The 12,243-nt window shown below is 43.9% G+C and overlaps 1 protein-coding gene across 1 annotated transcript in view; it reads left to right on the forward strand.

Moving 5' to 3' along the window:
* Nucleotides 1-693: 693 nt before the first annotated feature.
* The window catches only part of si:dkey-215k6.1 (transmembrane protein 132C), a 116,803-nt gene continuing 105,253 nt past the window's right edge, over nt 694-12,243 (forward strand). The window contains exon 1 of the mRNA XM_028578574.1: nt 694-764. Coding sequence (XP_028434375.1) covers nt 742-764 — 23 coding nt within the window. The 5' untranslated portion in view covers nt 694-741. The remainder of the gene's footprint in view (nt 765-12,243) is intronic.

Raw genomic sequence — 12,243 nt, forward strand, 5'->3', positions numbered from 1 at the left:
TCAAATTCTCACTTTCTGAGACAGCATCAGCCATTTCACAAATGCCAAAGACTGAGATACAGTAACAATCTCAGTGAAAGGAACAACAATAGGGTGGTGGGGACTCCTCTGACCTCTTCGACACCCCATTCATGACCTTGTCTGACAAATAAATACTTAAATGTTGAGTACTACATACAGACAGACTGCAGCAAAGGAGTAAAAGATATGTTGAAAAAAGTACTGATGTGCAGAAAACTGAGGCCAAGAGGAGATTTGTGACACGCTGTGTAAACCACAACTTTGTAAAACCGTGCTGGGAGAGGAGGAGAGCAATGGAGGGAGGAAAGGATTGGCATCTTTGCTTTGAATGTTTTCCACTTTAATGGCCAGCTTATGAGAGGAAGAGGATAGTGGGAAGGAGGGGGAGGGAGAACGGAATGTGGAGAAACCGATTTTATGTCCTTTTCTTTCATGGCTCTGGTGAATGCCTGTATTTTTAGCCTGTATTTTTAGCAGTGAGCAGGAGTAGAGGAGCATGGTGACAGAGCGAGTAAAGGATAGAGGAAAATGTAATGGGCAGCTGTTTGCTTTGCCTACTTGGAATGGAAAATATTTCAATGAAAAAGAAGGACGAGGAAGACAGATTGGAGGAGAGATGGGAGTTGGGAAATTAGACAATGTTCTTTGCTTTGAGGCTCCTGTGAACATGTGTCTTCTTAACATCCAGCTAGCAGTGGGAGAAAGAAAGAAGAGGAGACAATGCATTGTGGTTTGGTTTTAAGGTTGGTGAATTCTTTTAAGAGCTGGGAAGGGAGAGGGAATGATACCAAATCAGCTTCAAAGTTGCATCGTAAAACTCATTTATTAATTTTTTTTAATATTTCAGGGAGACAACTTGCCAATCAAATGACATCACAGCTTTATGGCATCATGTCTTTTCTGTTGATGGCCGAGTTATTCTTTGATTTATTCCAAATAAACAACTTCTGTTTCTGTTAGTTCTGCCAAAAAACACATCACTTCAGGTTGTGGTGTATATTTCCATGTGATGTCTTCCTGCTGCACACAAATTGCCCTTCTGGGACAAAGAATAAACTAAACTGAACTGAGCCCGAACAAGCGACGTGGCTCCCATCTCTCCAGCCCATGGGCCCACCACCTGTGGGAGGAACCGTTGGGGTCGGGTGCGATGCCACATGGGTGGCAGTGAAGGTCAGGGGCCTCGACGGACCAGACCCGGGCGGCAGACGCTGGCTCTGGGGACGTGGAACGTCACCTCTCTGTGGGGGAAGGAGCCGGAACTGGTGCGGGAGGTGGAGCGCTACCGGTTAGATCTGGTGGGGCTTACCTCTACGCACAGTCTCGGTTCTGGAACCATACTCCTGGATAGGGGTTGGACTCTTTTCTTCTCCGGAGTTGCCCAGGGTGTGAGGCGCCGGGCGGGTGTGGGGATACTCACAAGCCCCGGCTGGCGCCGCTGTGTTGGAGTTTACCCGGTGGACGAGAGGGTCGCCTCCCCACGCCTGCGGGTTGTGGGGGAAAACTCTGACTGTTGTTTGTGCATATGCACCAAACAGGAGTTCGGAGTATTCGGCCTTCTTGGAGACCTTGACTGGAGTCCTGCATGGGGCTCCAGTGGGGGACTCCATTGTTCTGCTGGGGGACTTCAACGCACACGTGGGCAATGATGGAGACACCTGGAGGCGTGATTGGGAGGAACGGCCTCCCTGATCTAAACCAGAGTGGTTGTTTGTTGTTGGACTTCTGTGCTAGTCATGGATTGTCTATAACGAACACCATGTTCGAACATAGGGATGCTCATAAGTGTACCTGGTACCAGAGCACCCTAGGCCGAAGGTCAATGATCGATTTCATAATCGTTTCATCTGATCTGAGGCCGTATGTTTTGGACACTCGGGTGAAGAGAGGGGCAGAGCTGTCAACCGATCACCATCTGGTGGTGAGTTGGGTCAGGGGGGGGGGGAAGACTCTGGACAGACCTGGTAAGCCCAAACGTGTAGTGCGGGTAAATTGGGAACGTCTGGAGGAGGCCCCTGTCCGACAGACTTTCAACTCACACCTCCGGCGGAGCTTTTCGTGCATCCCTGTGGAGGCTGGGGGCATTGAACCCAGTGGACAATGTTCAAAGTTTCCATTGCTGAAGCTGCGGCGAGGAGCTGTGGTCTTAGGATCTTAGGTGCCTCAAGGGGCGGTAACCCATGAACACCGTGGTGGACACCAGTGGTCAGGAAGCCGTCCGACTGAAGAAGGAGTCCTTCCGGGATATGTTATCTCGGAGGACTCCGGAGGCAGTTGCAGGGTACCGAAGGGCCCGAAGGGCTGCAGCCTCTGCCGTGAAAGAGGCAAAGCAGCGGGTGTGGGAGAAGTTTGAGAAGACATGGAGAAGGACTTTCGGTCGGCACCAAAGTGTTTCTGGAAAACTGTTCGCCACCTCAGGAGGGGGCGGGGAACCATCCAAGCTGTGTACAGTAAGGATGGGACACTGTTGACCTCCACTGAGGAGGTAATAGGGGCGGTGGAGGGAGCACTTTGAGGAACTCCTGAATCCGACTAATACGCCCTCTATGTTAGAGGCAGAGCTGGAGGATAACGGGGGATTGTCGTCGATTTCCCAGGCGGAAGTCACTGATGTAGTCAAACAACTACACAGTGGCAAAGCCCCGGGGATTGATGAGATCCGTCCAGAAATGCTCAAGGCTCTGGGTGTGGAGGGGCTGTCCTGGTTGACACGCCTCTTCAACATTGCGTGGAAGTCTGGGACGGTGCCAAAGGAGTGGCAGACTGGGGTGGTGGTTCCTCTTTTTAAAAAGGGGGACCAGAGGGTGTGTGCCAATTATAGGGGTATCACACTTCTCAGCCTCCCTGGTAAAGTCTACTCCAAGGTGCTGGAAAGGAGGGTTCGGCCGATAGTCGAACCTCGGGTTGAGGAGGAACAATGCGGATTCCGTCCTGGTCGTGGAACAACGGACCAGCTCTTCACTCGCAAGGATCCTGGAGGGAGCCTGGGAGTATGCCCAACCGGTCTACATGTGTTTTGTGGATTTGGAGAAGGCGTATGACCGGGTCCCCGGGAGATACTGTGGGAGGTGCTGCGGGAGTATGGGGTGAGGGGTCTCTACTCAGGGCCATCCAATCTCTGTATGACCAAAGTGAGAGCTGTGTCCGGGTTCTCGGTAGTAAGTCGGACTCGTTTCAGGTGAGGGTTGGCCTCCGCCAGGGCTGCGCTTTGTCACCAATCCTGTTTGTAATATTTATGGACAGGATATCGAGGCGTAGTCGGGGTGGGGAGGGGTTGCAGTTTGGTGGGCTGGGGATCTCATCGCTGCTCTTTGCAGATGATGTGGTCCTGATGGCATCATCGGCCTGCGACCTTCAGCACTCACTGGATCGGTTCGCAACCGAGTGTGAAGCGGTTGGGATGAGGATCAGCACCTCTAAATCGGAGGCCATGGTTCTCAGCAGGAAACCGATGGAATGCCTTCTCCAGGTAGGGAATGAGTCCTTACCCCAAGTGAAGGAGTTCAAGTACCTTGGGGTTTTGTTCGCGAGTGAGGGACAATGGGGCGGGAGATTGGTCGGAGAATCGGGCGCAGCGGGTGCGGTATTGCATTCAATCTATCGCACCGTTGTGACGAAAAGAGAGCTGAGCCAGAAGGCAAAGCTCTCGATCTACCGGTCAGTTTTCGTTCCTACCCTCACCTATGGTCATGAAGGCTGGGTCATGACCGAAAGAACGAGATCCAGGGTACAAGCGGCGAAATGGGTTTCCTCAGGAGGGTGGCTGGCGTCTCCCTTAGAGATAGGGTGAGAAGCTCAGTCATCCGTGAGGAGCTCGGAGAGAGCCGCTGCTCTTTGCGTCGAAAGGAGCCAGTTGAGGTGGTTCGGGCATCTGGTAAGGATGCCCCTGGGCGCCTCCCTAGGGAGGTGTTCAGGCACGTCCAGCTGGGAGGAGGCCTCGGGAAGACCCAGGACTAGGTGGAGGGATTATATCTCCAACCTGGCCTGGGAACGCCTCGGGATCCCCCAGTCGGAGCTGGTTAATGTTGCTCGGGAAAGGGAAGTTTGGGGTCCCCTGCTGGAGCTGCTCCCCCCGCGACCCGACACCGGATAAGCGGACGAAGATGGATGGATGGATGGATGAACTGAACTGAACTTCCTGTGTGCCGGTATATTTCTCCCCGCATTTTATTATTGTTCTAACATTAATAAATGTTGGTATACGACGTGGAATGTGGTTGACTGTGTGTGTGTGTGTGTGTGTGTGTGTGTGTGTTTGTATATGTGTGTGTGTGTGTGTGTGTGTTTGTGTGTTTTTTTTATGTTCTATACGGATGTGCGCAATATAGTTTCTTTTAAGCACTGCTGGGAGGGGCATTCGCAGTTTTGTTTCATTATAATATAATGACAATAAAGGCTTCTTATCATATCTTAAAAAGTTATCCAAGGAGCCATTTACACAATGGCTTTGTTACTTCTAGCATGGCAACCAATATTTACACCCAATGCATTCATTCATTTTAATATATATTCTACTGCAGTCACCGAGGCAGTGTGCAAGCAGCTAACCTTTTCTATGTTATACAACCTTTTTGATTTCAGCACGTACAGGTCTTACAGGTGAGATAAAGTACATTAATATTGAAATGGACACTAAATTAAACTCAGGCAATCATGCACTCATTCCTCCAGTGCTCATGTTACTTGTCTTCTGACATGATCTTTTGACATTCATTATATGCGTGATTGTATTTGGAGTAAGTTCTATTTCCATATGATCTAAATGTTATTGAGTAGCTGTATGAATGAAACCAGCACGGAGACGTGCTCTGACTGAAGCAAGATCTCGACAGTGAATTCATGAAATATTTTGCATCTACTACTTGCAGTGTTCCTCCTGCTATTTAATTTAGTTTCCTACAATTTGCTCTCCCAATACAATATCCACTCATAGCAACTAAAGCTTGATATTGTGTGTTTTATGTTTATGTTATTAGGCAGTCAAAGCACTGTTTTTTTCCTTTTACTTTAATTTAACAAATAACCCGCACTAGGTCTTTACCTAACCTAAACCAAATTGTGTTTATTACTTAAACCTAATCACATGCGGGAGTCTGGGGATTCAAGCCCTTGTCTCCAGTATTGAAACCCTCCATTTACCCTGACAATCTGTTCTCACTCCCAAATTGTTAAATACAGCAGTTTGGTCAGTGGCCATCAGCGTCTGATACTGACGTACAAGGCACTCTTCAGTCTATGAGACGCACTGCGCTTTCAACTGCTCGACCGCAGTGAGATGTCGTAGTTTAAAGAGTGACAAAGTCTGCATAGGGAGGTTAGTAATAAAAAGCGAACACAAAGTCCGGGTAGAGAGGAGGATGGGTCAAACTAACACAGGACTTTAATCCATGAAGCCGCTGTTAGTGTCCTGTGTGAAATCAAAAATTAACATTGACTTATTACACGTCAAGTTATGTATGTAACCTATTTAACAAACACATTTTGTTTTAACCCAAACCACAATATTTCACTGCTCCATCTTCTGTCTCATTTAGTTGACACACAGCATAAATCACTTGGCAATGGAAAAAGTGATATTACTAAGGATATCCACCCATCCGTATATATTTTTGCTGTTGCTTGGGCACAGTTCTGGACACCAGTTGGTCTTCCTCAAAGGTAATATGTTTTCTGAACTATTTATTTCTTCTTAAAATTGTTTATTGACCTCATGAAGTTCTGCAATGAGGTCAAATGCAAGCAGATAGGAAAGCAATGTCTCGATGTCAAAGCACACTTTCGTTTTTTGAAATCTTAGATCTGGTTTATTTCTCTTTCAGTTTCCTCCGCCCAGATTTTCACCATTTAAGCTAGTGCCCTCTTTGCCCTGAGACCTGGAGTTTTATCCTCCAGTCACCTGTCTTTATCCACACACAAGTTGGCACATTATCCCACCTACAGAGGAAAACATCAAGTGTTAGACATTTAAAAAACAATAATACTTTTCTACGTAGGTTTGTTTGTGCTTCCTGGTGTGGCAGGGAAAGGTTCCTTCTCTTCCTGCTGTCAGTAATTGGTTCCTCCTGTCAATAGAAGGTTAAAATGTGTTTCATAGCTGACAACAGCACCTGTCCTCACATCTGATGATTCCCTGTCTCTTTTTTCTCTCGCACTACCCCCTTCATCTTCTCATCACTCTCTCAGTCTTTCTCTCACTGCCAGTTCCTGTACCCTTCTTTGTTTTTTCTTGCTCTGTTCCTGTGTTTTTCTTTTTTTTCTGTTTATATGTTGCTCATTCTACCTTTCCTTCTCTCTCATTATCTATTTCCATCTCTGTTTCAGTTTCTTAACAAGCTGCTTCCTGTCTAGCACAGCTGTTGATTACCTAATTACCTTGCCTTTCACACACACTAATACACCCACCCCCCCTCCACACACACACACACACACACACACACACACACACACACACACACACACACACACACACACACACACACACACACACACACACACACACACACACTCTTTCACACACATACACACCCATAGAGGAAGATTGCTAGTGCTAAAGCTATTGTTTACAATCAGTCAGTAAAGTTTTTATTTTGTGAAAAACTAGCTTGGTGTGCGTGCATGCGTGCGTGCATATGCACATGTCCTAACACTGTAATGTATATTTTAATACCACATATTGCCTGTAAAGGTACAACAACAGATTTATCAGTCAGACTCTCCCATGACAAAATTAACATTTCTTGCCATTTTTGGGCTAGTTAATGGAGGGGGCACTGATATGTAAAGAACACACAAGAACAAGACGACCATGGCATACAAAATAAAATTATATATATCATGATTTGGTTTGAGCAGAAAACACATATGTGCTCCAATAGTAAATGTATGTTTTCCAGTTCAGCTCTTAATTCTTAGTGTTTTTCTACATGAGCTAATGCTCAAAGCTTTATGATAATGTTAAGAAAAAAAACCTTAGCGTAAACAGGGTGTTCTTTCACTTTTTTGTCAAGAAGAAAGAAGTGGTGCTAATAAGAAGTGCCGCTTCAAGACCAAGAGCAGACTCTGGGTCCATGTCCTAATAGGTTTGCACAGAGAGTATTGTTTTATGGTTTAATTTGTTTGCATGAACAAATGGAAAAATCTGAACAAAGAGGATGTGCAATCTGTGCAGATGACACATAAAAACTCCAATTGGTGCTACAAAAATATCTCACCCCTAGAGGAAAAATAGAAGGCAACAGCCTAGCACATAACATCAAACTATAACACAAGGGAGAATGGACAAACAACAGAATCCATAAATAGCACGCAGAGACAATAAAGTATCTCCCTAACGCTGAGAGATTGATAGTATTGTAAGGATAGGAAAGGTGTGTGTGTGTGTGTTTAGTTATAATGTACATTTAAAGAGACAGTAAGGAAGTCTGTTGCACTGCTTCCTAGTGTGTGTGTTGTTCAACTCCGAAAATAAGCCTCTTTCATCTGTTTTAATTGGTATTATAAATTGGTGTCATAAATTGTTACCCTGTTTTCCTTCCTGAAGATTTATCTGCGTGAACCTACCTTGAACCAACCCTTCTTTCCTCTTCTGCCCCTTTCTTATCTATCTACTCTCACGTCATCGAAGTGAATGGAGCGATTGTTAGAAAACATATATGTTCTTGTGTGTCTCATTGAAACTTTAGAAAGTTGTGAACATGCTTTGTGTCACTTTCTTCTCCGAGATCTCGTAACTGCTGTAACTGCTTTCAGAGTCAACTGAAAGAGGTCCAGCCAGTAGATGATAGGATACGTACCACAAAACATCAGATCGGATTGGTTTATAATAGTGTGTGTGGATATGCCAAAAATCGGTTTCATATTCTGTGGTATTTTACTGGCATAATTTCCCATGTTTACAAACACTGGTTTGATCTAGAACAATGTGTAAGACTTAAGAAAATTGTTTTCAGATTGAATATTGACTTAAGCCCAGCCAATGACGCAAGTTGGTTGACTACAAGTAAAATCCATTTCCATCCCTCTGTCTCTCTGTCTTCCACTCACTTTTTCTTGTTTCCTATTCGATCTCTTTTCTCCCTTCCCCGTGTAATTAAATTCAAAGGTGCTTTTTGGCATGAGATAGAGTACAGAGGTGCTTATTGCCAAAGAAAAAAACAACAAATAACAGATGAAATAGGTCACCTATTAGATGAAATGACAGCTCTGTCCCATTTCACCCTTTCACACCCTCCCTTTTTACCACTATTGACTCTTTATCTCGCTTCTCGCCACCTCTTTTTAGCATCGGTGGAAACCTCTTTTTCTTTTTCTCAGCCTATCTCTCATCTCTCTGTGATTAACGGTCCTGATTATGTGTGCCAGGATACCCATTAGCTTGGACACATGCAAAGGCCTCTGCCCTCCTTTTCATTACACACAAACACAATTGTGCGCACACACTTTTCGACTTCACCATAACACACAAACTCACAGACCCACATTTACACATGCTTCCACACATGTTCTCTCTTTCACACACAGACACTAATGCTCTGGAGACTAATTATCAGTCAGGTGTGTCATCTTATATTTATTCGGGCCAGTGAGGTGCTAACAAGCATTTTTCTCTTTCTCTTCTCTTGCTTTTCCTCGATTTTGCCATCTGTCTGCCTTTTTCATTCTCCATTCACTTCTGTCACACCATTTTGTTTCTCTCTCGTCTTTCACTCTCTCTGTCTCTGTCTCTCTCTCTCTCTCTCTCTCTCTCTCTCATACTCTCGCTCTCTCTCTCGCTCTGTCTTCCTCCTTCTTTATCCGACATTGCTGAGGCAGGGGTTTTACAGGTTGTGTTCAGTGTCAGATCCAATGAAAAACTGCCAGAGACAAGGGGGTGAAAAAGAAGCGCTGTGCTGCATTAAAATCAGACGGAAGCAAAGGTGTGGTTTTGTGTCAGTCGACTGCTCCAAGTTTTATTCAAGGAAAATGGTCTCAGCAGTCTTGTCATACTGTAGTCTCAGTGATGTAGTGGCAAAGAAAACAATGCACGGACTATGACCTCCAGTTGGTGACAATCAACCACCAAAAGTCCAATATAAACAAAACTTAAAATTATTTAAAAGCAAAGCACTTCACAAGGCTATGCTCTCTCTAAGGCACTAATCGCGATCACAATGAGGGGCAGTTATGACAACATGAGGCGTATTGCTGTTGCTAGGAAACCACATACCTGTCTTTCGATCTCTTGTGTGCCAGTGCTAGTGATAACTGTCTCTGATGTCCATCAACAGCAGCTACTTACTTATCTTAGCACAGTGAAATCTCACAGGAATATTTCTGGGCACCACAATGATGACTGTAAGACCTGGCTCAGAATTTGGAGCTGTGTAAAGCAAGGTGGATATACTATCTCGGGAACTAAAGGAAACCCCACAGGAAACCTTTACACACAATATTGCAAGAGATTACTGGTGGATCTATATATTTGCTCTCAAGGAGGGAGACTTCTTCACGTTCTTCAGAATGTGTTGGCACGATGACGTTCATTTAACAAGTTAAGGTCCTTAAAGGTGCCCAGCCATACAAAACCGTTTTTATTGCATTTTTTGAAATATGTTAGGTCCATATGTGTTATGTTGTGAATGTGAAAATGAACTGCTAGCTCCCTTGTCAGCTCTAGCCACTGAAAAGAAATAAGCAGGGAAATCAGGCCAATTACAAAAGCTGGTCAGTCTGACATCATGTTGCCTGAGCTCATTACTATTCATTAGCTCACCCAGTTGGGCTGGGTAAAGGATTCTGACAGCCAGGCTCTCATTGGCTAGCTGTTACCCAATCAGATTCAATCAGCTTAGCTTGTTGAATATTAATGAGAATGAGAGCTGAGTCTTCCTATAGGTTTTCTATACCACGCTAGAATGGCTTGAAACAAGGTAACCGAGTCCATGGTAGAACTTCAGACATTACCATAAAGTAATGAAATACGTGTGGCGGGGCACCTTTAAAATTGTAATATTCTATTCGCTGAGACTGCCACGTTTTACAACTCGTATATGCAACCTATATTTAAATATCCTGATAAATATCCTTTAATCATTTTAATCAACTCTTCTTAACTAAGTATAGAAATAAATTACAAGTTCATTATAAATCATTACAAACATTGCAAAAACTGCTTTGCTGTGCCATCTTGCTATCTGTGGAGGCATGTTTCACCTTTATGTTTTACAGTATAATCAAACAAGTATGTTAACACTTAAATGTCCCTCAGCCACCTGGACACAAGACTTTTTGATTTCTGTTTTGTATAGACCTTTACTCTATGAGTAATCGTGCACTTCTTTCCATCATTCGTTTCCATCCAGATGTAGTCGCTTTGCCTGCATGTTAGCGGTAATATGCATATGTGTGAAAGATGTGAAACAATTTTACATTCCTAACAGAAGGGTCAAAGTTAACCCAGAGCCATCTTTACGCTTGGCCTCTTCTGTCTCGTAACACATGTGAATACATACACTCCACAAGACATATAGCCAAGACATATGTACATGTATAGATTAAACAGATGTGTAGGCAGACATCACAATGTGTCATTACATGGATAATGAATCCACATCCCATATGAGCAGAGATAATTCTACAGCACCAGAGAGAACTGTCTGTCACTGTTCACCTCTCTACTTCATCGCCACTAATATATGTGCTGTAAAACAAACGCATATATCTCATACAGAGTTTTATATGTAATATTTGTCCTTCGTCATATACTGTACAACTTAGGTTAGTAGGTAAATATTACTGATTTTGACTTTTGTGAGTAGGATTCAGGTAACCTTCTGGAATGTTTAGCTAATTGTAGGTCTTACTGTGTGTGTGCGTGTGTGTGTGTGTGTGTGTGTGTGTGTGTGTGTGTGTGTGTGTGTGTGTGTGTGTGTGTATGTGTGACCTGAGCTGGCTGGCAGGGGGCCAAATTGTAGCCAAAACTTTGCCTCCTGAGGCTAAACATTTCTTCCGGTCTGATTAGCACATTAGCATGTCCCAACAAATGGCCTGGGACATTAGCATGGCAGCTAACAAAAAGGGCATCGACCAGGGCATTTGGTGACATTATATGCTAGTTCATTGTTAATCGATACTATGCTAAAAAAAGGTAAGTGGCTGATAATGTGCTTTAAGAGAGAGCATTGTGAAAGGGTGGAGGATGTTGGCGTGTCGGTTTCAATTAGAACATGACTTCAGGGGAGGTGAGAGTTTCCGAAAAGAGAGTGGGAATGTCAAATTGGTTACTTACTATATACATTGTTAAACACAGATGTATTTTAAGCCCCCCCCCACACACACACACACACACTCTTTATAAAATGCTTTTCAATTATTTTACATTTCAACTCATAATCAATGTGCTTTGATTCTAATGTGTTAACTTGCTAAGCCTTTTTCTGAAAGTTTCAATTTCTTTGCCGGGAACACCGATAAAGTTTTTCTTCTTGGAGTTTAAGCAAGATCAAAAAAAAAAAAAAAAAAAAAACTTCTACAAGAGTAGAAAGCGTGGAGAAAAAGAAACAATGCTGTCGCTGCTCTGTTTCTGACACAGTTTAAGGCCTTCGTGATGAAACGGGGATTTACGTTGATACTTTTAATCCGTCAAGCTGATGTGTGATGCGTTGCTGTGCCCTCGAGCAAGGCACATGCCCTGGATTAATCACATGTGATCCTCGCAGACAGTCACTGACTCTCTCTCTCTTTTTCCTTTTTTCCGTGCATACAGCAAGTGTGTGTGCTAGAAGAAATGCACGTTGTAGTAGATGACAAGTGTGCACACACACACACAGTCAGACTTATGCACAAGCACACACTTGTTCCACCTTTGTACTTTGATTTAAAGGTTCATGGAAGATTTATCCTCCTACATTTTCTATCACACACACACACACACACACAAAGACACACACAGAGGCGCACACAGACTCACACAGACACACAATGCTTCAACCTTTGAAACCTGTACTTATAAATTCATGGGAGATTAATTCTACTTTTTTCTGTCACATACACCAGTGCTTCTTTTCAACATTTCTTCTCTCTTTCTGTGTCGCCTCTCTACGTATCTTAACACACAAGTACCCAAATAGATTATACATCCAGTATGCGCACAAGGCTTATAAAATACTGATAAGTCTTTGGTTTAACCAACTTTTACCAAAAGTACTTAAAAAAACGATAAACTAACAAATCAGTGTATGCATG

Source organism: Perca flavescens, chromosome 5 (genome assembly GCF_004354835.1).
Source record: "Perca flavescens isolate YP-PL-M2 chromosome 5, PFLA_1.0, whole genome shotgun sequence".
NCBI lineage: Eukaryota > Metazoa > Chordata > Actinopteri > Perciformes > Percidae > Perca > Perca flavescens.